This window comes from Platalea leucorodia (genome assembly GCF_965183815.1).
Source record: "Platalea leucorodia genome assembly, chromosome: 5".
Classification (NCBI taxonomy): Eukaryota; Metazoa; Chordata; class Aves; order Pelecaniformes; family Threskiornithidae; genus Platalea; species Platalea leucorodia.
The window spans coordinates 31,312,205-31,339,310 of record NC_138827.1 but is presented as its reverse complement, the minus strand read 5'-3'; the positions used below and the strand labels follow the sequence as shown (position 1 = coordinate 31,339,310).

Below are 27,106 nucleotides of genomic sequence, written 5' to 3'. Positions count from 1 at the left end.
TTTCGATCAGCCTTAGTGGATGAGACCATTGCACTAAGGCTTCTCTTATTAAAATTCCTTCAACTATAGCAGATGCAGCAGTACTGGGAAATTTTAGGGAAAGTAGTAATTCCCCTTCTCCCTGTTGTTGTTTTAAAAGCTTCACCCAGACTTGAATGGAGTAGAAAAACTAATTGCTTTTCATTTTAAAACCAGAAGCGATTCACAGGGGATCCAATTAAAATTCCAGTGTCTGGAAGGAAATATGCCATATAAATCTGAAAAAGTGTTGCTTAAAAATTAGTAGTATCTCTGTACCGGATTGTGCAGGCTCAGAAGAATTCGAACACCCACATACTTAATTTCAAAATTTAAAAACTGTCATTACCCAATTTGCTCAGTTATTCTGAAATCCTATTTTGATCATAATCTGGAAAGTTTACAAAAGATTGATGAAGATATAAAAAGGCAATGACAGTTCATTGCTTGTTTATAACAGCATTGGGCAATGTGCTTTTTGTTCAGAAAGATCATCTTGACACAGTAGGGTTCGTCGGCAGTAAAGCTTGAAAAATGGGAAAGCAAAGACCAAGGTTCCCACCAAAACAGGCAGCCTTCCTTGCTTTGTTAGAAGACCTACATAACCACGGAAAGGCCTCACTCCTGCTGCATTTCCTCCTGACCTAAACTGCTCCTTCAGCCGTCTGCTAGCAAGTAAATAGTGACCCTAGCCCTAGCCGTGTGCTGCTACCAGGACATGTGTGTTTATGCACCACTGAGTTGTTCACTTTCTGGCTATCTGAGCCTTCTTCCAGCTTTCTTGTAAGCTTGCAGTGCCATCTAGACTGTCAGACCAGTCTTCTCTTAATTCAAAAGCAGGATAATGTCTCTGTTTTCCACTGTGACTGTAAGAATTAAAATGAATACAAGCTTAATAAATGAAGCATGAAAAATCACCTAGTTATTGATTTCTGATCACTCTCTCCCCTTCCCACTTGAGATATACTGGGAATGGGTTAAATGGTGTCCAGTTTGGGGTGAAGACTTGCATTGTGTTATATTACACTGTGAACTCGTTGTTAGTTCTTAACTAACAATACAAAAGAAAACCAAGCCAAAGGAAAACAAACCTGTTATTCAAACCCTTTGTTTTTAATTTAGTTTGCTCCTGGTGAAGCAGATTGTGAAGTGGTCTGGAATTCACTTACCTCTCCAGTTCTCTCATCACCCCTCGACACATGTTAGATCAGCCTGGGGCTGCTTTAATCTCAACCAGATGCTATTTTTCCCCTCGTAGACTTGTAGACCAGATGGAGTTTGCTGGCCTGTGCTGCACTGTGGCCATCCTCATACCCCAGATGGCATCAGCTTGTCCTCCCTCTCCTCCTCCCTACCTGCCCAGGCATGTTTGCCAGGTGTGCACACACCTTGCTCACAAGAAATTGTGGAGAGATGCTGCTGCAGTTTTTTGTGGACCGTTTGTATAGCCTAAACGTGAGTGAATGTTACCTTTGACTGAGCACAGTGCTTATATTCTGTTTCTGCTCAGCATAACGGTTAAGGTGTATGAATAGCATGTGTTGAAACTAATGCCACTTAATTATAAGCTTCAGTACAGTGCTGGATGGGACCGTAACCTCACAAACAGTGCTGGCTTGGGGGGCGAGCTGGGCACCTAGTACTTCTCCTGAAACAGAGAGCAGTCCTTTGCAGGTGACTCATCATTGATGTTTGACTTTTCAACATGACTTTTAAAATAAATCCATTTTATATGGGATGTAAATTTGAAGACATTTCTGATGACCACAGTTATGTACCTTGCAGTGCATTGCTTGGCCTGTATCCGTTTAGTTTTCCTTCTCTTATTTTAATGTTATTTTATTGTCTGTGCACAAAGAAATTGCTGTTGGCATATGTTTACTATGTATAGTTTCTCTTTTGTGCTTATATTAAGGATCTGAAAGAGCAAACCACTTAAGAATATGCCCAATAGAAAGCACACTCGCTGACGTGAAGCTTCTAATTCATCCATAACTTTCAAAGGTTTCTGCAGTTAGTCTGTAAATGAGTCTGGCTTTCAGAAGGGCTTTCTATGAAATGGTTGCTTTTTACTTTGAAATAAAATACATTGCAATATACCACTTTCCAACCATATGCTTACACATCATTTGACAAAGCCCAGAGAAAGTATTCTTGTGCCAAGTGAAAATGAAGTGTTATTTTTTCCTCGCTGTATAAACTCACTGGAACTTCATTTTCACGGTAGAAGTATTATTTCAGAAAAGTGGTAGTTAGGGTGAATGTTGAAATGTTATAGCCTGATCGTCTTACATGTGTATAGTCCTTTTATTATCATGTGCAGTTCCTTTAGTATGTCTTTTTTTTCTCAGTGAATTTTGCATTCAGCCTTGATGTACACTGTGAAGAAATACTTCCTTACTATTTATTATTCCTGAAACTGTCATCAATGTGATTTCTAACTCCGGTTTTTCACTGAGAAGTGTTAGGAAAAGCTTGTATAGAGAAATTATTGCAAAATATTAAGAGACTATATTGTGTACATGTGATACATTACTTATCTGAAAGTGAGAAAGAAAATATACACCTTAAATTATTTTAAAAGGAGGGAAAATAGTCATGCATCTGTATCAAAACATTTCTTAAGCAAACTAATGCTCAAATGATCAAAGACTCAAAGCTCCATATTTTCAATTACTTGTGACTACAACTTGCAGTTGAAAGTCTTTCTGCACAATGAAAACTTACTCCATTTGTTGCAAATGTGAATGAAATGCTTTAGGGTGGTTTGTTTTATTTTTTTAACTTTCTCAAACAGGTAGCAGCCCTTTGGACAGTCCCAGGAACTTCTCTCCAAATGCACCTGCTCATTTTTCCTTTGTTCCTGCCCGAAGGTAAGGCAGGGTCTATTCTCTTTGGACTGGCAAGCAAATAGTCTATATACTTTTATTTAGAAATGGCCTTTGGGTTAGAAGTTTTTTGATTGTGTTTTACTTTATCTGATGTTTCCAATTTTATTTTATTCTATTTTATTCTTTTTTGTTTAGATCTTGGCAACACTCAGAAAGTATTAGGTGCTTTTCAGACCTAGAAGAAGATAAAGTAAATTAAGTAGTCAATACTGCCTAGGGAGAAGGCAATGTTCTCCCAGAAGGATGACATACAGGGCATGTGATATAACAAATAATTTAGTCATAATGACATTAAAACCAGTTATGATTAGGATAATCCTATCTTAGTTGTAGTCCTAGATGCTCTTCTCACTGAACAACTGAGGTGTATCCTAAGTGTACTGATCTTCTTTGCTATGTCGGCACAAAGACGTCAACATACCTAAAATTAGGCATGCACAACTGTGTGTGCCTTCATTCACTGTCTTCTGACTGGTAGCAACTTTTTAGTTTTCTCTACTGTCCTGGGCATTGGTGTCAAGAGTACATTAATGCTCTAATGAGGAAAAGAGCTGATAATTGAAATTGCAAGTCTACAAGAACTTCTAGAAGAGGAGCAGCGTTGAGAGACCTGAATGTGAAGCTATCATCTGTCCTGCAGCGAATGCTAGACAAATGGTGGCCATGCCGTATATCAAACTGTTGGAAAGAAACCTGATACTATAGAGATGAATTTAGCGTAAGGAATAGGATAGAAAGAACAAAGACAGCTGGGAGAAGCAGACAAATAGTGTATTGAATGTTGTATCCCCAGCAGGTAGGCAGAAATGGATAATGATACAGAAAGTTAAATTTTGTGGAGAAATGAAGAACAGGGAAAAAAGTGATCCCAAGCAGGGTTCAGGCACAGCAGCAGGATTATTAGTTTCAAGTGTGAGGAAGATATTTTGGATTTGCTAAGCTCTGCCTCGGCTGAAAAAAAACCTGCCTGTGTTAAAATGATCTGAGAATGGGAAACGTGATCATCCTGAGAGGAAGTAAGTTTTCTGAGAATGACAGATTTAGCTTGAGGACTAGTTAGAAAAAGGATAGGTCTCAAAACTTCAAAGAAGAATAAAGGGTTAGGATTTGATGCAATAAGGTACACCCTTTATCTGAATGGTAGGCAAATCCTGGAGCGTTTCCCCATTGAGGTGATTTGCTAGAAGACCTGGTGTCCTTGAATACTGTTTGAAGTAGACTTTGGTTTTCAGGTCTTATGTAAGAAAAAACTTTATAATAGCATATGGAATATGACAGACTGGATATGTATTTTCCTGTTGCCTCAGAGGGAAAAGTTAGTGTTTTACCTGCTGGTAAAACAATTCAAATGGACTCACGGCATCCACCTTTATTTTTAAAGAGGTATCTGAGCCTGATCTAAGTGTATTCAGTAAGCTCTCTTGAAGTCAACTGAATTTTTACCAGTTTTCACAGTATCTGGGGTTCTGGACCCTGGAACACAGGAGGAAAGTAGCAGCTGAAACCATTGTCAAAACTGAACATAATTTTTCAACATCATGTTTCAACTTGATGTTTCAGCATCATTGCTTTCTAAAATTCCAAGCAGAAAATAAGTGTTTTAATAATAAAACTCTGGAGAGTGCCCTTTCATAATTTTCCACTTTTAAAATCTAATTTTTAAAGAAATAGGTGAATGAAGGTTAAGTCTGTCCTATCAAATACATTTAATTAATTTTACAGCACGCATGTTGCTCTCTATACTTTTTCTGTCATTGAAAAAAGAACACTTAAGCACAGCTTGTTTTAGAAACTTGTTTCTATTTTCTACTTGCATTGCACCCTGAATAGCTATGCCAGCAGTAACAATACATGTTTATTAGATTATCACATGGTGGTATCAGAATAACTTCTACACGGTGGCATTAAGTAATTGAAAGTGTGGTCCTCTGTTACCCCAAGCAAATGGATGTTTCACTGTACCCTTTTGATCGGCGTTGTGTGGCTCTTAAGAGATGGTTCTTACCTGATTTCCTCCCGTTGCCATCACAGAAATGATTTGTTGCTGATTTTCTGCCTTTTATATTTGGTGTAATTTCTTCATTTACTATCCTGTTTGGACATCATTTGTGATTTCCATTCTTTCATTATAGCCCTGTGATCAGTTGATTCTTGGGGTAGAATAGGAAACACATTTGGAAAACTCATTTTATAGTAAAGCCAATTTCACTACAATATACTGCAAGATTGACCTTAGTTTCACTAGTGATGAATCATAAATACCTTGCTAGACACCCTTTCAATGATTGTGTCATAGCCTCGAAGTCAGCATGTTCAGGAATCCTCCCATTTAAATAAGGAAATGTATGGTTAATTCTGTGCATGCTCACTAAAACTGATCTTAGTGGAATACCAGTAACAGAAGATGAGAGTTTTTTTCAGAAATCACATGTGCATCTTTTACTTCTCCCTCTCTCATTATCATTGTACAATTTCTTCCATACAGCCACGGACACAGAGCAGACAGGTAATGTGTATCGTATTGCTGTTGTTTGTGTATGTGTATGAACTATGCTTCTGTGCAGCTGAGCCTGTGTCCCTAACAAGTTCATGCTGTAATAACCCCATTTAGGCATTCAGCTTCTGTTCTTTGGTAATCAAAACAGGAAATCTTTGCATTTTGGCTTAAAATGTTAAACAGGTAGTGCTCTGGAGAAGATGTGTTGTTCTTCTAGCATCTTCTTGCTTTGAAATTCATCTGCTGTTCATTGAATAGCATTTAGCTGCCATAAAAATACCTCCTTAATTAACTAATTAAAATATCATTTCAAAGGCAAAATTTGTTGTTCGCCTGTTTTTATTGTGCTAGCAAAGGGTCTATAACAAATAATTAAGACCTAAAAATTTCTTTCCAAGTACCCTTTCCTGAAGCAATATTGCATGAGGTCTCTCTAAAAATATGTTTATTAACAAAGCACTGAAGTAACTTTGAAATGTTTTGCATAAATGAAGGAGGAATTTTCTTTTAAAGTCTTTTTCCCATTGCCTTTGATTTGGAAGATTTCTACTCTTGTCCCAGTTCTTTCTGCTAGAATAGAGCTGATATGCATTGTCCTGACTGCTTAGCACATTGCTTGCCTAGATTGCATCAGCAGAAAATAGCCCAAGCATGAAGAGGTATCCTGTAATTTTATAATTGAGAAAGATTTTTTTTTTTTTTTTTTTTTTTTTGCTAACTTTGTCAAAATGAAAATTCTGAAGGAATTTCAATACACAATTTGGGCAACTCAGTAAAAAAGGGATTAGGCTTTCCTTTTGCAAAAAATGAGTGACCTGTGCATTCCAGTCTACTGTTTGAGAAGTCAGGAACATACTGTCTTGCTTTGGGACTGAGGGTCCAAACTGAGGTTGAAGCATTGACCTAAATATTTCCCCAGTACCCCTCTATGTTACAAGAAGCTGAATGAAGATCATTGAAGTTTGGTGTTCAGTCACTGACCACATCATGCAGTGACTTTGTAATGCTGACATTTGTTGTTTTTCAGGGATAAGAAAGAAATTTAATTTCTCTTGGAATTTTTGGAGATTGTTCTTTTACATGTAATTGTCTTGTCAAAGAAAACATCACCTGTGGCTAAATGGGGTTTAGCTATAACATACGCATGCAATAGAAATCTGCATTACAGCTTGATTTTTTTTTTTTTTTTTTTAAATGCATGAAGCATGAGTCGTCTTAAAAAACTCTCTTGACATAATATTCTTTCAGTGATGTAGAACAGAGGGTTTATTTCCCTCTCATTCTAAGACAGATGGCAAAGAGGAGCGGTGTGTATCAGTGCCTGAAAATAAACGGAACTAGATCTGGAAAAAATATAAAGAGGCATTTATGTCTGGGTGTGCAGTGAACTGTTTTTCTGAAGATGAGGCTTCATGGGTGTGGATAGTGAGATTAGAAATATTACTGTGAAGATGATTGATAACAGTTGAGTTTTTTATAAGCACTAAGCACTATTTCAGACCTGTACAAACATGCTATTTTCTAATGCGCTTGTATTAATGTATGTGTATCCAATAACCCCCAAATCTTGCCAAAGTAAGCTAGAATGGTGAACCGTTCTGATTCAGCTTCACTTTATGACCAGTTACTGATAATCTGCTATAATCAAACAAACAAACAAACAAATGGAGACTGATGTGAGGAGGAGAATTCTTTAACATCCATGCCAACATGCAACAAGACACGTTATAGGACACAAAATGCATGTGAGACTGAAGTGAAGTCAGAGGCAGAAAAGGTGCTGAGACTGAGCTGAGTGTAGTTCAGTTTCCATCCTCACCGAGGTGGGTTTTGGGGGGAGAAGAGGGTTTCAAGGAGGGCAGTACTGATTCTGCTCAAAGCAGTTTTATAGTTCCTCAGTTTTGATGTTGGTGAAATAAGACCTTTTCTGCAGTATCTCCAGGATGTTTTGGCTATTTTCCCTGAGGGTCATGTTTCTTTGGCTACGATAGGGAGATAACTACTAATATTATATTGATTGGAGGAGAAGGAGACCCTAGGTGGAATTTCTGTGATTTCTGTCTCCTCTATATTTTGAGTAGACCTCTCAGCTCTGTTCAGATCTGTTGTAGTGAATTTAATTCACCAGCTGTGTCAGGCGATGTGCTAGGCAGAATGCCTTCTGACTAGGTAAGCAAACAAGTCTGCTTTCAGTCGATTCTTGATCTAATATGATTTTTTTTTTTCCCCCTCAATTTGAAACTTTAATTGGAAGACAAGGAACTGCATCAGTAATAATCTTAGGCATGACTGTCTTTTTCAGCGAAGTTTGAAATGAGCTGATTTCATTTGTCTGGTTTAGAAACTCAAATTTTTGCACAACTGGTCAAATTTACAAAGCATCAACTTAATGCAGGAATCTGATGCCCATTTACTTTATCTTTTCCAAGGTCACTTACTTTTGCTTTTAAAACTTACCCTAGCTGCTTTTTCACAAAGGTCATTGTCAATAGGATACCTGATTTATCTGAATAACTTGAGACTTCAGTAAAAATATGAGGTTAAGAGATTTGAGGGAGGAAAGTGCTTATTTCCCTCAAGTATTAGCCACAATATATTCCTGACAGTAATATCCCTTGCTGCTTTTCCCCAGAACGGATGGACGCCGCTGGTCCTTGGCCTCCCTTCCTTCATCTGGATATGGAACAAACACTCCCAGTTCAACAGTTTCAGTAAGTGGCACAGACTTTTTCAAGCAATTCAGTTTGTACAAACACACCCTAACAAATCAGCTTCTGAGTCTTTACTAAAATATCTGATCTTTCTTCATTGTTTTGCTAACATTATTTAATATACTAATTATTTTAAAAATTATTTTAATTATTGGTTCTGCTGCTTTTTCCTCCATTTCCCAGCTCCTATCATCTTGCACTTTGCCTTTAGCATTGGTGAAATCCCAGTGCAGCATTTGGCTCGACTGATCAGTTGAGAGGCACAATGTGTCAGAAGTGGCAGGACTCTAAGAGATAGTGCGTAATTACTAGCCAGCTCTCAGCTTTTTTATAACTGGGAAATGAAATTCTTGTCTGCTTTCAAGTTCTTAGTATGAAAACCTCTGCTAACAGGCTAGCAGAAAGAAAAACTGATAATCCACATCTGTTACTCAACTCCAATAATTTGAACCTCCTAATGAAGCTTTTCAGTTCTTACACATGTCATTAGAAAGGCTGGCTGCAGTTTGCTTGAATTCTGTACTTTCAGAAGGCTAGTATGTCTTTAATACCAGTAAAGTAGCAGCACCATGTTAACCCTTATAACTCTCAGATACTTCATACAGTGAATCTTATTTTTTAGTTTATGCAAACTAGATATTGGGGTTATCCACATAACAACCTTGCAAAGTGAAGCGTAGAAAAATTAGAAACGTTAAGGCTACCTGTACAGACTTAATGTAACACGCTTTTGTATGTGTGTTACGGTGAGTGTCTTCAACTGTGTGGTCACATATCACTGCCTCTTTCCATAGTACTTCTACTGATCATTTTGTTTTATATGTACTATTTAGAGTATTTTCCTAATAATTGTAATACCTGCATTAATTAGGACTCAATACTCCATGTTATGCAAATCTTACACTGAATGCAGTATCGTTGTGTTCCTTGTGAGCTGTTCTATTAAGTTCATCCATATACTTTCTAGTGCCTCTCAAACACGAATTTATCATCACAGTTCCTTAGGAGGTGAATGTTAAATTCAGACTATATAGCAAGAGAAGAAACAGGGATCAAAAATTTCCTCTTAGTATAAATTGATATGATTAAAATTTGATTTTGCAAAGTTAATCTCATCTCTGTAGCTTCATATGTTCAGACACATTGCCACAGACTCTAGTTTGCACAGTTCCACAATTTGTAATTTTTTTTGTCCTTCAAGACAGTTGGGTTTTTGTTGGTTTTTCGGGTTTTTTGGTTTTTTGTCTCATTAGAAGGCAGGTAACTTGATTTCAGTCTCCTGTGTGAGAAATCTCTGGGCATGTGTTTACAGATATACGGGCAGGAGCACAGAAAAATGTGGGAGAAGATTTCATTATCAACATGAAGAAGATGCCCCTGGTTTCACTGCCAAGCAATATTATATATTCAAGCACCTGAGAGCAGCTGTTAAAAAGGCACTCTGCTTTGGCCTTTATAGTCTTAGGTTAAATCTTTATGGGCATAAGCCATGGCTAAATCCTCTTCTGGGTGCAAGCTATGAGAGCATGGAGCAAGTACATTTACTTTCTGTACAGATGATATCCAAATAGTTTGATCATTGGTTGTCACTGTGGGAGCTTCCAAGATGCCCGTGAAGATGACACCTTTGGAGACCAAACTGACTGCAATGCATAAGTCCTTCTTACCTGCAGGTGTGATCACTGGTTTTTCAAGAGTTTGTAGTTTGACCAGTCTTTGGGTAGGTGCCCACAGAGAGAGCAAAACTAACAAAAAAAAAAACCCCAACTGTTGGATGTATCAGTCCTTGCTGTGAAATAGGGACATTAAAGCTTTTACTTTTAGGAAAAAAAAAAACATTTTAGCTTCTACTTTTAGAAAGTTCTCAGCTTTCTGACATGGGAAAGAAAGCATATTTGTCTCTTGTCATTTTCCCAGAAGTAGCTAGATCATTTTGATTGAGATTTCGGGGGGGATCTGAGATAGACATGTCACATAGAAAGCATCAGTTCAAATGGTGTAAGTATTATAAGGTTGTAAGCAACAGAAAACAAGGTGGTATAATGAGAAACATGAAGTGATAGTCATATGTAGATCCGAATTCACCTTCCTGCAGGAAATAGTTAGATTAAAACCTGTAATTCCAAGACTTTTTTTTTTTTTTCTTTGAAATGGCTGAGTCTCTCATCTCTTGTCCTTTTGCTGGTTCAGTGTTACAATCTCAGAAAGACATTTAAATGGGCTGTTTAGTAAGTAGTGATGCAATTCTTGGAGCTATTAAACTTAGTATTACATTTCTAAGCCAATCCTACTTACTGCTTTTCTATGACAATGCTATTATCATAGTATTTCGTAGATTAGAATTAATTTGAATGGATATGAATAACACCTCTTAAGTTGATAAGCAGTATTATTCCTGTGTAGACTTTAAAACTGAAGTTAGTAGTAGTCAAGGTGCTTGTCAAAAGGGCACAATGAATTAATGCTGTAGATGCAAATTTAACAGAATTTTGGGCTTCCATTTGGTGTGATCAGTCCTCTAGATTACTTTTTTTTTTCCAAGCAAGATAGAAGGAATCTGGTAGACCTACTTTCTGGTGTACGTATCAGTAGGAAATGAAATATCAAGAAGAACGTCAGTTGTGTGTTCTGCTGGCCTGAGTTTCTGTATGGCAGTTAGAGCTGACCTGCATCTCTGTGGTCATAGATCAACTGCTCTACCAACCAACCAACCAACTGAACAGAGACATTTGCCTATTCTAAGGTCAGTGGAAACCTGCAGGTTCTGCTTTACTTTTTGCTTCCAAATGAGGGATGACACTTTTAAAAAAATGCACATTTACCCTTTTCATACAAATCATGAAGACCAGATACATCTCGTCAGACCAACACTGAAAAAGCTGGAGAAGACCTTCTTTCACGTTAGACGAATATGGAACAGTCAATTGAATGGGCCAATATAGAATTATTTTTAAACATCTAATCTGCTAATTTTTAAACATCTAATTCATTTTCCAGATGTAGAGTTAATACATAAGCTACTAGAGTATTAGCTTGAATTTTTTTACTGGAGAAGAGTTGACTAATTCTGCGTCTGTAATTAAGATACCAGGGGGGTGTTTGTATTAGTCTGCTGCAAATATTGAATACAATGATGTGATTACTTAAAAATCAGTACTTAGTAGTGCTTCACTTTGCTTTCATGCTTTTTCATTGGAAGGTTGTATGCCTTAAGACTGCTAGAGAAGCCCTTGGCAGAGGAAAGTCCAGTTCTTATCGTGGTCTTTGTCTTCAGGGCTCTCTGTCATTATTCTCTGGAATTACAAACTTTGTGATGTGATTGCTTTTAAGGAGAGAAAGTAGAAGGAGGATTTTGTTGGATCATCTATGAGCTGACTAGCACTGCTTCCCCAGTGATTTTGCCGTTGGGAGACGTGAAGTTTTTAATGCTTTTTCTAGAATATAAGTTTTGATTTTTTTTTTTCCTAACTCCAGTAACTAGTGACTATGGGCTAACGTTCCTTAGTGTGGTAGTTTTAGTTTAATTTTGTTTTGAATAAGACATGTATTTGTAATACCAGAACTTGAGTACCTGCTAATGCAGGTTTGTAAGACCTTTAAGTAAGTCTTTAGTAATTCCTGCTCTTTTGCTAGGATTAGTGTTATTCATTATGAACGGGATGTCAGCTGACACGTACCTTTTCTTTGAAGTGTTGCCATTTTTTCGTAGGCAGGTACTTCTTCTCGCTCCTTGTATTGTGTAAGACACAAAGACAGATATCAAAGAAAGCTCTGAAAGTCAAACAGGGCTTGCATAATTCCGTACTGCAGGGGGAGAATCTTTCCTGTATCTGGCATAAGCAGTGTGCACAGCAGAATAGCTGTGAGCGAAGGGGCTATCAAATATCCAGGCTCTCTGTCTTGGCTTCAGTGTGGATTAGACTAGTATAAGCTGATACACCATCTGGATAATCATCACTGTGCGGACACTGTGCTGGAGATGACTTCCCAACACGATCCCTGCACCGAGACCTGCCTGAAGGACAACACTGGAAGTGGCAGCTTCCTGTTCCAGCCACACTTGGAGTTTGTGCATGTCCCAAGGCTTTCAAGGGGGTTCTTTTCTGTAAATACCTCTGCAGTGCAGAGGGAGTGGATCTGGGGTCTGGAGCCAATTATTTTTTATCAAAGAATATGATCTTTAGGTTTATGAGTTCTCACATTCAGATGTCCATCTCAGTCTTGGCTGGAATTCTCTAGAGAAGACTATGCTAGGATCGGCAACGATCTGCTTAGTTTTAATTCAGTTCAAATGGAGCTGTCACCTTCTTGACAAATTTGGATATACTTGTTTTAGGTAATTTCAGAGTATTTTCTCTTTGCTATCAACATTACAAACATGCAGGACTCAGTGAAAAGCCTTATCAGCATTTGGCTTTCATTGCTTGGCCATACTTCTTAGCTTTCTTTTCCAAAACCCATCAACAGCAAATAACTCTAGAAAAGCATGCTGGGTGAGTTAAAGCTTTGGTTGTCATACATGTAATATCATGTACGAACAGAGAAGGTCTGGTGGGTGATGTGGTGGTCGGAGGCTGTCTTGGGCTCAGCGACCATGAAATGATACAGTTTTCAATTCTTGGAGAAGTAAGGAAGGGGGTCAGCAAAACCGCCACCCTGAACTTTAGAAAGGCAGACTTTAGGAGTCTGGTTAACAGAGTCCCTTGGGAGGCAGTCCTGAAGGGCAAAGGAGTCCAGGAAGGCTGGATGTTATTCAAGAAGAAAGTCTCAAAGGCACAAGAGCAGGCTGTCCCCCTGTGCCATAAGTCGAGCAGACGGGGGGAGAAGACCGGCCTGGCTGAACAGAGAGCTTTGGCTGGAACTCAGGAAAAAAAGGAGAGCCTACCACCTTTGGAAGAAGGGACAGGTGACTCAGGAGGACTACAAGGATGTTGTGAGGTTATGCAGGGAGAAGATTAGAAAGGCGAAGGCCCAGCTAGAACTTAAACTGGCCACCACCATTAAAGATAACAAAAAATGTTTTTACAAATATATCAGTGACAAAAGAAGGGCCAGGGAGAATCTCCCTCCTTTGTTGGATGCGGAGGGAAACATTGCCACGAAGGATGAGGAGAAGGCTAAGGTACTTAATGCCTTCTTTGCCTCAGTCTTTAATAGCCAGACTGGTCATCCTCGGGGTTTTCAGGCCCCTGAGCTGGGAGATGGAGATAGGATGCAGAACGAAGCTCCAGTGGTCGAAGAGGCGGCAGTCACCAACCTGCTCCTCCACCTGAATGCTCACAAGTCCATGGGGCCAGACGGGATCCACCCAACGACACTGAGGGAGCTGGCAGAGGAGCTTGCCAAGCCACTCCCCATCATTTATCAGCAGTCCTGGTCAACTGGGGAGGTCCCAGATGACTGGAAGTTAGCAAACATGACGCCCCTGTACAAGAAGGGTTGGAAGGAGGATCCGGGGAACTACAGGCCTGTCAGCCTGACCTCGGTGCGGGGAAGATCATGGAGCAGATCATCTTCAGTGCCATTATGCGGCATGTGTGGGACAACCGGGGGATCAGGCTCAGCCAGCATGGCTTTATGAAAGGCAGGTCCTGCTTCACTAACTTGATCTCCTTTTATGACAAAGTGACCCGCTTAGTGGATGAGGGGAAGGCTGTGGATGTTGTCTACTTGGACTTTAGTAAGGCCTTTGACACTGTCTCCCACAGCATTCTCCTGGAGAAGCTGGCTGCTCATGGCTTGGATAAGTGCACCCTGTGCTCGGTTAAAAACTGGCTGGACGGCCGAGCCCAGAGAGTGGTGGTGAATGGAGTCAAATCCAGTTGGCGGCCGATCACGAGTGGTGTTCCCCAGGGCTCAGTGTTGGGGCCGGTCCTGTTCAATATCTTCATTGATGATCTGGATGAGGGGATTGAGTGCACCCTCAGTCAGTTTGCAGATGACACCAAGTTGGGTGGAAGTGTTGATCTGCTGGAGGGGAGGAAGACCCTACAGAGGGACCTGGACAGGCTGGGTCGTTGGGCCAGGGCCAACTGTATGAGGTTCAACAAGGCTCCGTGCCGGGTCCTGCACTTGGGTCACAACAACCCCATGCAACGCTACAGGCTGGGGGAGGAGGGGCTGGAGAGCTGCCTGGTAGAAAAGGACCTGGGGGTGTTGGTTGACAGCCGCCTGAACATGAGCCAGCAGTGTGCTCAGGTGGCCAAGAGGGCCAATGGCATCCTGGCTTGTATCAGGAATAGTGTGGCCAGCAGGACCAGGGAGGTGACAGTGCCCCTGTACTCGGCACTGGTGAGGCCGCACCTCGAGTACTGTGTTCAGTTTTGGGCCCCTCACTACAAGAAGGACATCGAGGTGCTGGAGTGTGTCCAGAGGAGGGCAACGAAGCTGGTGAAGGGTCTAGAGCACAAGTTTTATGAGGAGCGGCTGAGGGAGCTGGGGTTGTTTAGCCTGGAGAAGAGGAGGCTGAGGGGAGACCTTATTGCTCTCTACAACTACCTGAAAGGAGGTTGTAGCGAGGTGGGGGTCGGTCTCTTCTCCCTAGTAACAAGCAATAGGATGAGAGGAAACGGCTTCAAGCTGTGCCAGGGGAAGTTTAGGTTTGATATTAGGAAAAACTTCTTCACCCAAAGGGTGGTCAGGCACTGGCACAGGCTGCCCAGGGAAGTGGTTGAGTCTCCATCCCTGGAGGTATTTGAAAGATGGGTGGATGTGGTGCTTGAGGACATGGTTTAGTGATGGACTTGGCAGTGATAGGTTAACAGTTGGACTTGATGATCTTAAGGGTCTTTTCCAACCGTAACGATTCTATGATTGTATGATCATGTGTAATTCCCTCCTACCAATACTTCTGGTACTAGAATGCAGTGCTTTCCAGTTTGAGTGAGGGTCATTGTAGCAAAAGGAGAAGTTTTTCCACTGGAACAGTATACATAATTAATTTCATCAGATCAATAAGGAGCCTTGGAACTTAGATTAGGATGATGTTCTTAATCGGGCCCACTAGTGGTATTCAGTGCTACTCTGGTCATTCAGCGCTTCCTCCCTGCCGCCCCCCCTCCCCCCCCCCCCCCTTGTTTTTAAAGAGGGTTTTTACTTTGTCCTTACATGATATATTTTCTTACTTTTGTAAAATGGAAAGGGGCATTGAAAAATCACACAAGAAGAAAATGCATTTGTTGACCTACAGCTTTTTCCCCTGGAACATCCAACATTTGATGTTATTAACACTTCCCACAAATACTTGTTCTAATCTCAGGTTTCTTGAGGTTCAAGAATTAAAACAGTTTCATGTCTATTATTATCACAGGACATGTGTCATATAAATGCATCAACTTATTTAATGATGAATAAGCTGTTTATAACAAGAAACTCTTAATCTTACAACTCTGCAAAGTCAGCTACTTTCATTTTATTATTGCCTACTTGGTTAGAGAAGAAGCCTGATGGGTAGAGGAAGGGAGAAATAAAATCCTGACCATTTACAATAGCAATTTCCAATGAGAGCCAATAATCAGCAAAAACTCTCACGTCTACACAGCTCCATAGCATTCTGCATGCCAGTGAAACTCCTGAGCTAAGAGAGCATGAGGGAAAAGGAAAGAAAGTTGCTCACCACTCCAGGAACCTCCTTGTCCTTTCCAGAGTAGCACTGGTACTCACGTACCTTCCTTTCTGTCTCCTGATAGTAAATTACCTGTATGATCAGATGTAATGGTTCCAGAATCAGATGCAATGGTTCCTTAGCCTTCTCTCAAAGTTTTCCTCATCTCACCAGCTCTGCCATTGTATGTAAGGGTTGGCTTCGCCTAATGAGAACAATAAAAAGAGGCGCCTGGTCTGATAAGTAGCTTTCTTTTCCGCTGGAGTGTGCAGTGTCTGGCAGAATCCGTTCCTCTTCCATTCATTAGCTGACCCCTATGCATGCGTTTAGTGCATTTCTTTTCTGTATTTTTTTCTGTACTCAGTCATCATGCTCATCTCAGGAGAAGCTGCACCAGCTGCCCTTTCAGCCCACGGCAGATGAACTTCATTTCCTGACAAAGCATTTCAGTACTGAGAGCATCACCGACGAGGAAGGGCGCCATTCTCCAGCCTTGAGGCCTCGATCTCGCAGTCTCAGGTGAGCTTCAGGTTGTTTGTTGTATTTTTAAGATGTTGGACACATGTATTGCATTTCTGTGTGTGCTTTCAGATCTAAGAATAGTCATTTGTAGTTATTTTATTACATGTTTTTGAAATTCTTTTAATCAACATTTAACCCACCTCACCTAATCAGAAAGGATATTTTGTTTTTACATTTGATGCTGAAGTTCTGGATTGCAAAGTGGTTAGCATAGTCTGCTTTTGTATCTTCACAATAACTCTATGAAAACATGATCCACAAGCGTCTCGGACTAAATCTATAGAATGTAGGTTTCCTTCAGTGAAGTTTCTTCTCAGAATTTTGCTGCATTAATATAAGGAAGTGGTTACAGTCACTGTTAATAACTTTTCCAGCAGTGCTTCTGAAGGGGCATGAAAACTAGAGTAGATGAAGTCAAAGCCTTAAATGGAATTGCACCCAAGAGCAATTTTGTAATAGTGCTGAAAACATTTCTCCTGCGTTAGCAGCGGAATAATTTTTACTGTTGCTTCAGAGAACTGGTTTCAAAGATAGCTGTCAAGGGGTTATTTCCTTGTGCAATTGATTTTTCCATACTTAAAAACAGAAGCAGCTAGAACTTCATCTTTCACAGAATTAGAGGATGACTGAGGTTCAAAAGGACCTCTGGAGGTCATCTTGTCCAAACCCCTGCTTGAGCAGATTGCCCAGGACCATGTCCAGATGGCTTTTGAATACCTCCAAGGAGAGAGATTCCACAAACTCTCTGGGCAATCTTTCTTGCAGGTCTCTAACAATTATGTGGAATAACTCCACAAACATTTTGTATCATGGCAAAAGCCTTAAGTTTTGCTATGCATTTAGTGCTGGACCAGGTAAATGAAAGTGTAGAGATGCATACCTCTAGATGCAGCATCTTGTGAATGAAAAAGGATTTATACAAGCAGGGCACAAAGAGGTGAAGTCTCCCTTCTGCTTCTCATCTGAGGGTGTCAGAGGTGGATATCACCTTTAAATTAATGGACAAGATTCAGAAACTCTGCCAGCTGGAAATACTGAATCAGTGTGCCCAGCTCAGGACCTAGGCCAGGCTTTGTAATAGAAGGAAGTGAAACAGGCCAAGATAACAAAAAAATCCATGGTGAGTATCATGTCATGGCAGAGCTGACATTTCATGATTATTTGTAATTATTTGTATGTTCTAAACTTCAGTGCAGGCTGCATGGTAATTGCATATGGATCTACTAAGTGTAGTTACACAGTAATCTACAGGAGCAGGTGAGTACTATGGGTAGTAGCACATTTAGCCTGTGATCTCCACAAATTACCATGTAGTAAAAGACTAGTTATATGATTTGTACTAAGTGTCTTTGAACAATAGTCTTACTTCAGTCCTCTTGCTGTCACTCTTAACGCTGACTATCGCTGAGTAGTGTAACTGTAGTAGTGCTAATTCTTTATAGATAAGACAGCTACTGTAGGTAGACAACACATCACTAAAGTAATTATTGTCCTTTCTAACACAGACATATTACTACTGGCTTAATGAAGTATAAGACACTCTTACTGATGCAAGAATGATATAAACAATAAAACGAAGAGCCCAATTTTATTTTTTTCCTTGTTAATACTAATTATCAGCGTGCTGAGAATTTTACCTCTGTGAGCCAATTTAAAAAGCGAAGTTATCATATAGTTGGTTTATAATTTGTGATGAGACTAGATTAATTCAGTGTGTCATATAACTATGTGATTAATCTTCTTCCTCTCTTGAATGCTTTCTCTAGCTATCTCTGGTTTTCAGTGTGATAATGGCCAGCCTTATTGATATTCCAAAGCTTAGAATGAAGTAATTTGATTTTTTTTAAACTTACTGTGCCTGATTTGTTTTTCATTTTGGTTATTGCTAGTACTGTGATGCTGTGTGACTCTAAAGCACCCTTGCCATTACCAAGCATTCATACTGGCCCTTGCACCTCAAAGAAAAATTGATATGTCAATCCAACCAATTGGAGAAATGTTTGCAGGAGTAAATGCCCTCTTTGACAGAGGGTACTGTGTCCTTGTAAACAAACAAGTACTGAAATATATGAAGACCAGACCTTATTCACTGCGCAGCTTGCTTATTTGTTTGCCCACACGATAGTTAGCTCACTTGGTGAGACAGTATTTTTACTTACTTAAAAAATGAAAAAATAAAATCTGAGCAGTTAACGTGTTGAAAATTAAGCAGGAATTCCCTAAAAATGTAGTATTTTCATAAGCATTTAATGGTCCCATTTGATCAGCTTTAATGAAATGCAGATGAACAAAATACATCAGACGTTTTTCTTAGTTGGCAGTCATAGCTTTGTAATTTAAAAGACAATCTGATATTTATGACTGATTGTTATAATGTGTTCATTTTTCATCCTTTATGACTGCGGCCTTACATCTCTCTCTATGAGAGGAGCTGCTGTTTTGAGATGTCGCTGTCAAATGCTGGGACTGTTGTTTTTGAGGGTCTGTGTAACCCAAGATTTTTTACAAGTATCAGATGATCCTTTTATGCTCCTAGATAGAGGAGAGTATTGCCTAGATGTAACTTTTGGAAAAATCTACTCCTTCAACTAGAAATGTACCATTTTCTTGTATCTAGCTACAAGTGTTCTGTTCATACAGAGCAGTCTTAATGATCAAACTGGATGAAAAAGTAACAAAGCTGACAGTCATGGGGGGTAGCGTTGGCTGATGTACACTGACTTATGTTGGTAGCACCTCTGTTGCTTGAGGTGTTGTACCAGTGTGGCTTGAAGATACTCATCACTTAACTAATCATGCCTTATTTGAAGTCCCCTGAATTTCTACACCAAAGAAATGGTACTGCTTCTTTCCCAGCTGCTTTCCTGTGCAGGGGGAAGGAGGTAGCCTGAGACCAGTGGTGGGATCCAAAAGCGTGGCGTGCTTATAAAGCTGGTTGCTAAAGCCAGGAGACTGTTGTCTCATCCATCTCCAATAGATCCAGTACTCATATGCTAAATGAAAGAACATATTTCCATGCGACCCACCTGCTTTGGTGCTTGCAGTGTGTCCTCAGTAGAACAGAGTATTTCTTTATTACTTGCAGAAGTAGTTCCTAAATATCATCTCTCAACTGTTCTCTTTTTTTTGTAATGCAGCCTTCAAATCCTTCAAGTTATTGACCAACAGAGATGCCCAGGCTACATTCACTTTGTTTTGAACAATCCTGAGCTTTACCTGAAGATCTTTTTTCCCCAGGATTAAAATGCACAGGGAGTGTGAATTCTTGCACTAAACTTGGCATTGTTACTCTTTTTAAGTTAGAGAGATGCTGCCCTCCGTCTTTTCCCAGTTCTCTTTACTTGTCATCCTTTAGTGGTTGCTAACACGTGGGAATGTGTGGAGAATGTCAGAGATAAAAGTAGAGTTAACTAATAACGACTTCTTCAAGAGCTGCCTTTGTGCGTTCACTCAGCCCACCAATCTGCCCATTTTTCTTGATCTCTTTTCGTATTTCAGGATAATGTTGTCTAGGGAAAAAGGGTTGAAGATTGTAGCAGTGAATTTTTATATAGTTGAAACAGATGAGATCATCCTTAATCAAATATGCTCCTTCATCTCTTTGCAGGGTAGTGCTTTTTAAATGCAGTCCTCCAACCTGACTTTCGACATTCTAGATCCTGCCATTAGGAGTATACAGACAACTCCTAGAAAATGCCAGTTGCCAAAAAAGGCTTCTGACAATAAAATACCCAAGATGGGAAGAAGGAATAGGTGTTGTGAAACCACACCAGTGGCCCACATAGTCCATTTTTGTCTTAAAAATTGATCCTGCAGGTTGTGGAGCTCTGTCGTCTCACTGCACTTAAGTGTCAGCTTTAACCACTTGAGTAATCTTGGTGGTTTCATCACTTCATACTGCTGCTTTCGGAAAGTGCCAATGCCACAAGCGGCAGAGGAGCAGGAGGTGCTCCCTGCAGAGCGGGGATTCATGCAGCCGCAGATCTGCCAGAGAAGGATAATAGTTTTATATTCTGAAGCATAAGGCATCTACTTCTTATGAAAATACATGTTAACTACATTATAGATAATGCTGGTCTCTTTGTTTTCTCTCTCAAGACAGTGAGTTCTGTGAACTTGATTTTTAAAAGTTCTTCAAAGTGATTGGTTTTACATTTATTAACTTTTGGCTTCACTCACCATCTTTATGGTTTTTTATTATGAGGAAAACTCAGTATTCTTATTTGCCCTCTGCACTGCTCTTTACTTTAACTTTCTAGTGTTTTCTGTCTAAAGCAGTCTCAGTCTTTGTTGGCATGCATAAAAAAACCTGAAGTATTGGAAAGAGCTAGTTGCAGCCCCTGTGTAAGTCTGCAGAAAAAACTCGATTAGTCCTTACTTTCAAAGAGATTGCAGTTGAAATGTATTCCCTTTCCCTTAATGTTCTTTCATATCTATACATATATATTATAACTGTTATTTATTAATTTATTATTTATATTTATAAATATAAAAAAACCCTTATGTTCATAAGAATGTCACTCGTAGTATAAAGGAGGGCGGAACTGGAAAACAGTTCAGCGATGCAAAACCAATCACAAATAGTATTTGTCCGCAGACTAAATGTAGCTGAAGCTAAGTGTTTGTAAAAATGAATAAAAAAATCAAAAAGTACATTAAGAAACTCAGAAATTACTTTTCAAAGTGCTTAGTGAGAAAGGCTCTTTACTGTTCTGTTTCACTGCTTACCTGTTTCATAAGAAGAAGAATTACTGTATATCCTGCTTTGCCTCAGGTTCCTTTTTTTCTAGCAGCACTAGAGTAACCGCCCAGTGCAGACTTTCTGTGCTGTTTGGTTATGATTATGCAGGAAGAAGGGTCCTTGAATAAATACTGAAAAATAATCTAATTTTCTACATTATTTCCTCCATGGTATAGATTGTTGTAATACTTTGGAAAACTGTATTTCTCTATTGCTGTGCATGTTGCATAAGTTCAGACTTTAGCAGACGGATTCTGCTCTGCTGAGGTCAGTTCTCCTTTGGTCATTGTCCTGTCCAGAAACAGGATTAGGCCCCAAGGTCTAATTGTTGGGGTCTGTGTGAAGCACTGAGTCATATTTGCTCTGAAGTTTGATGGACAGATGTAGATTGGCCGTATTTGCTTCTGCTTTATTGCCTCTTTTTTTTCAGGGGGAGTTTTCTGACTTACTTCTAGTATTAATGTAATTTGTATGAGGTCAAAGTTTTGTATATTTATTTCTTGGGGGAAGAGGAAGGCCCACGCTCTGCTCACCCGCAGCAGAAGGTTTAATTAGTTTCTACTTCATACAACTTTAGCTCTCTAGTTTTAAAATTCCTTATTTTGTGTGTCTGGAAATGACAGAAAATTAAGGCCTATGGTTTTAATTTTCCTATGGACACTGACTTTGGGAACGTGCTGTAAATACATCCTAATTAAACCTTTATGTACAGGGTAAAAGCAGAGGGGGGAGCACAGTGCTTTTAGCTTCTCTGCTTTTTCCTAATAAATACAGCTGTCACAGTGAAGGAGAAATTAGGTATTCATAAACATCTCAATTTTATTTAGTCACAGTTAAACTAGATTTTGTAAGATTTAAGTTATAAATGCTACTCCTTGAAGTGGCTGTCTGTAAGCTATTTTCACCTTCTAGCATCAGATAAAGACACGTGAGTTTTGACAAGTTGAAGGCTAGAAACCTTTGCGGGAGATAGATGTCACTGAAAGTCTACCACCACATCATTTCATAAAGTGGAGGGAGGGTGAAGAAGAGGAAGAGAGAGTAGTTTTTCATTCTGCTGTTAAGCTTAAGGGGACGGATATGATTCTTCTAATGTCTGCTCTGCTGAAATGAAAAACTCACTGACAGTAATCATTTCTTTGACCTACCTATCTGCACCAAGAAAAGAGAAGCAGCCTGCTTTTTGTCTTAAAATGTTATGCACGTGCACAGTATGTGTCCTCTGTTTTACAGAAAATAATCTGTTCCTTTGTGAGGCTTGAAATGCTAGACTGGTTTAGTTCTGTATGTGAAATTTTTGGTGCTAGATAGATGTGCGAAGCTTTTGCATTTGAAAAGCTGTCATGCCAATAAAATGTTTTAAACTCCTTTTTTCTTTTTTTTTTTAAATTTCCTTACGTTCTCCCTTGGTGGTGTTCAGTTATCTGTGCAGTCCTGGTTTCTTTTTCACCTGGTTGTGTCTCAAAGGTGCTATAAAGTACCCAGCAGTGCCTGGCAGCTAGCCTTTGGTTAGTTAGTCAGTTATCCATCTAATTATTTCTGTAGTTCCCCAGGCTAAGGATCAACATAAAAAATTATGGTGCAGTATATTATGTTGCAGTGTTGCTATAGTCAGCTAGACATTTAATTTGACCTGTTATATTGGGCAAATTTTATTTAGAATGACAATTTGAACCTTGATCCCAGGTTTTATCTGGAGTTGTTTGGATGCTCATTTTAGCTGGTAAAAAGTGGCATTAATCAGCTTCCAAAGATGAGAGACAAAACTGCCAATGCCCAAGGAAGCTAAGGGATTATAAGTGTTTACTTCCCTGCCCATCAGTAGACTCTGGTGCAAAGAAATTACTTTGTTTCAGCATCATAAAAACCAAAAGCAAACCCAATACACTCCCATATCATTGTGGCTCTCCTTAAGGAAACACTACATCTGCTGGCAGGGCAGCTCAAGTAGCGTGATTTCTGCATAGCCCTTAATTTCCTGTATCCATATGAATAAAGTGCCTTGAAAGCACAAGGCAAAACCCCTCATGTTTTATTGTAGCCCTAAGACAGCAAATACTTCAGCATGCACAAATTTTGGTAGGACTACTTTAGTGTTAAAATGAAGTATGTATATGCCTCCATATTTCTGGAGTTAGTATCAAAGGGCTTATATATATCCTTGTAATATATACCTCACTTAAATCACACAGAGAAATAATACATTATAGAAAGATAAATTCTTCAGTAACTATGTTCACCAAGTTCTTCAGCTCCCTATGAACTGCCAGTAAACAAGTGTCATGTGTTTGTGTCGGATTGTTTGGTCTTAATGTAAAAAGGATAAAGATAGCAGGCTAGATGTGTGGGGGAATTTGCTGCTAAGTCTGAAATTTGAATGTTCTCACCCTTATTTTTATTATGTTATACAGTACATATGAATATAAATGTAAGTTTCTTTTTTAAGAAAATTTTCGTTGATTAAAAATAGCTGTCTACCAAGCTAAGGGATATATTTTCTTCAAAAAAAAGTTAATGAAAATGTGGTTTTACTTGGTATCCAAAACATCCAAATCAGTTTTTCTCCTTTAACATAAGGATTCAGTGAGAGATTTAATCTGAAGTGCATTTTCCCAGGCTGAGGGATAAACCTTAATAAAAACAAGACACAATGTAATTCATGGAATTCCGGTGCCAGGCATGAAAAGAGATTGGTATTGCTATATTCCATGGGCCAGTGAGTTAAATTTTCTTTGAATTGTAAATATATGTTCCCAAAAGAATGTTTTTTCCTTTAAATAGGTTAGCAGCAAGGTAGTAACCGTAATGCATTCCAAGTTTAAAATGCATTTATTCCATTTAGAGAGATTCATTTCATCCTTCACTAGAAAGTTTAAAATGTTTGAACTCATTCAAGATAAAATGGTATTTTTTAACATAGAGAAAATATTTTTAGTGATATGTAGTGCTCCTAAAATCGTGAAGACAACAATCATGTAAGATGCCAAATAATTGAAGCCCTTGCTTGTCTTGAACATTGAAACAAGGTAACCAGAGAAATGAGATCCTGTAGGCGATCCTGTAGCTAGGGATTATCTGCATTACCTCACTCCGGCTGTCCTCAGTGGCAGAATGAGTCAGAACATTGCATACCATCAGATGTGATGAAATGAGATGCAACTCTTGGCTCAAGAAAATACCCAAACAGTAATATAAATGCAGTTTGTCAAGATTTAGTGTCCTGTTTTTTGGTGTGCCTTGAAGTTGCTTGCTAACCTATGCATACATGCGTATGCATCCGTGGTGTAACATGCCTCAAGGGAGCGCAGTTTTCATAAAAGTATTCTGTTCCTATTGCTTGTGGTATTTATATATAAGATTTAGCTGAATAACACTGCTTGTGCATCCCTCCTGTAGTTTGGTATTCTTCAGACAAAGGAAAGCAAGTCGTCTCAAGTTTCTTGCTTCATTTTACTCTGCTCCTTTCTGGCATCAGAGACTCCAGAGATAATAGTGGTTTCTTTCTGAGCAGGGCTGCTACCATTGCCATGGAGGGCAGCAAGAGAAGGAGGGAAATCACAGATGTACCTGCAACAAATGCACTGGGTTTTTACATGCTTGTGTGTTAGGGCTTGCATTCACTGAAAATAGGTGGGTTTCTGTCTGACTTCATGTGAGGACAGGAATGTTAGCAGTTTTCAGATGACTATAGACTGCCATTGCTTGCTAGGATTTTCTCTGAAGTTAAGCATCTGCCCATTACTGAAGTGAAGTCAAAGCTTTGGAAGGGCTACAGTCAGCGTGGCAGCATTATGACCAGCACTGGATTTCGGAGAGTTTTGATGTGATATCTGTAAATGATAACGTACTTTCTTTTCTCTTCTAGCCCGGGTCGCTCCCCAATTTCCTTTGACAGTGAAATAATAATGATGAACCATGTGTACAAAGAAAGGTTTCCAAAGGTAAGGAATCACTTTTTGAATAATGCACTCAATGAACTTGTGACCAAGCTCAGAATTAATTTGTAGTACTCATTGGAGAAGGAGCCCAGCTGTTACATCTCATTTCCAAGCAGTGCAGTTTGCTGAGAGTTTGAAGCTGCCTTCTCTGCTTCATCTGTTAATTCTGCAGTAGAAGAAATAGATTGAATGTATAGAGAGATTCAGATGGAAAAGAGTGAAAAGATTTGTGTATTTGTGTATGTATTTCATATGTGTTCTGATTAATTTTTGTTGTTTGCTCATGTGAACATAACTTTTGCCTATATGCTATTTTTATTCTCAGCAAAATACTATTGTATTTCAGAATATTTTTTTAAGCCTCGTGCATTTTGGAATTGCAAATATGTTACTTTAGCACCCTACTTGTTTATGTTTTAAGTTCTGGAATAGTAAAATTTAAGAGTAATTTTTCTTTATTCTGTACTCGTAGGCCACAGCGCAGATGGAAGAACGGCTGGCTGAGTTTATTGCCTCTAATGCTCCAGAGAACGTGCTGCAATTAGCAGATGGGGTCCTAAGTTTCATTCATCATCAAGTTATTGAACTGGCCAGAGATTGCCTAGATAAATCACGTGAAGGTCTTATTACTTCTCGGTACTTTTATGAGCTGCAGGAAAACTTGGAGAAACTTCTCCAGGATGTAAGTCCTCTCTGGAAAGTAGAATATATTACTTTGATTGAAACTTTAAACCGTAAGACAGAGCTTTGATTTTAGGAGAGACAATGTGGATTCCAGGGGAAAGGCAGCAGGTGGGGGTGTCAGGAGGTCTGAGCTGTTCCAGTCTGCTGTTGATCTACCACGGGCACATTTGAGCAAATCACTTCACCTGTGTACTTCCTTTGTACAAAAGTTAAATATGTATATGAGTAAGTCAAAGGCAGTCTTTACCGTTTATGAAAATTGGGTTCACCCAGATGAAGGAAATTATTGAACTTTTCTTTCATGTACTTCAAGACTCTGAATGACTTATTAATTACAATAGTGCCTTCAAGGAGTGAAAATACCATAGTTTGTAGTGTTGCTATTAATTTTTCATAAAAGATTTTCTTGAGCTGAACTTAATCCAGTTGTGGGTTTTTTAGTACTTCGATGTGTTTTGTGGTGTTCAAAGCATATGAAAATACACAAGGGGGCACAGTTTTAATGCATGCTCAGTATGCTTCAGCTACTCATTAAAATCTGCTTTTTTCCTTTAAAATGAAAATAATATGAAATTCAAAAAATCTCTTAGAATTTATGCTATAGCTGCTGTGAGGAGTCAGTGCAATTACCCGTTGCTGGATCCAGACCTCCATTTGGGAATGTCTTCCTAAGCTTTGATTTAAGGAGATAGCAAGCTGAAAACACAGGATTTATAAAGATCGCAGTCTCAGATAACAAATATCATGGAAACACCTAGAAACAGAACACCTGAAATAATTTATTTTCTGTGATGATTTTTAATCTATTTGGTGAAGATGTGTTTATATGTCATTGATGAGTTTGCCAACCCAGTGGCATGAACTGCACTAGTTTGTACCCCTTTGCCACTCTTTCCAGACATTAGAAAATGGCAGATGAATAAAAATACTATATTAATATACAATTATTGTATTAAAAAGCTTTGCGAAAACTGCAGAATCTTCCCCTGTATCAGCTAAAATCTTTGGCTACCCCATTTATATGAGTGTGGCTGTAATTTCCCTGATATTTATTATGCGTGGGAGAAAAATGACTCATGTTTGGTTTTGTGGTGTTCTGCCTGGATGCGGAATATAATTTTGACAGATCGAGAGGCAGGGAATATCTTTGGAGGGCCTATATGATTGTCTGGCTATGGGATATCAGTAACCACTGTGGATGCATTTAATAGTAAAAAATGTGTTTCCTGGCTGTCGTGGTTTAACCCCAGCCGACAACTAAGCACCACCCAGCTGCTCGCTCACTCCCCCCTTGGTGGGATGGGGGAGAGAATCGAAAGAGTAAAAGTGAGAAAACTCGTCAGTTGAGATGAAGACAGTTTAATAGGTACCGCAAAAGCCGCACACACAAGCAAAGCAAAGCAAGGAATTCATTCGCTACTTCCCATCGGCAGGCAGGTGTTCAGCCATCCCCAGGAAAGCAGGGCTCCATCACGAGTAACGGTTACTTGGGAAGACAAAA

The 27,106-nt window shown here is 39.3% G+C and overlaps 1 protein-coding gene across 14 annotated transcripts in view; it reads left to right on the top strand.

The window, feature by feature from the left end:
• The window catches only part of MAST2 (microtubule associated serine/threonine kinase 2), a 199,776-nt gene that overhangs the window by 131,044 nt on the left and 41,626 nt on the right, over window positions 1–27,106 (top strand). For 10 of the 14 annotated variants that reach the window (XM_082313785.1, XM_082313775.1, XM_082313786.1 and 7 more), the window contains 6 exons: window positions 2,816–2,891; window positions 5,395–5,415; window positions 8,039–8,117; window positions 16,085–16,239; window positions 24,849–24,924; window positions 25,394–25,603. In XM_082313785.1, the coding sequence (XP_082169911.1) occupies window positions 2,816–2,891; window positions 5,395–5,415; window positions 8,039–8,117; window positions 16,085–16,239; window positions 24,849–24,924; window positions 25,394–25,603 (617 nt within the window). Of the gene's footprint in view, window positions 1–2,815; window positions 2,892–5,394; window positions 5,416–8,038; window positions 8,118–10,452; window positions 10,861–16,084; window positions 16,240–24,848; window positions 24,925–25,393; window positions 25,604–27,106 lie in introns of those variants that run through there. The other 4 variants (XM_082313777.1, XM_082313779.1, XM_082313783.1 and 1 more) reach the window with 2 other exon arrangements.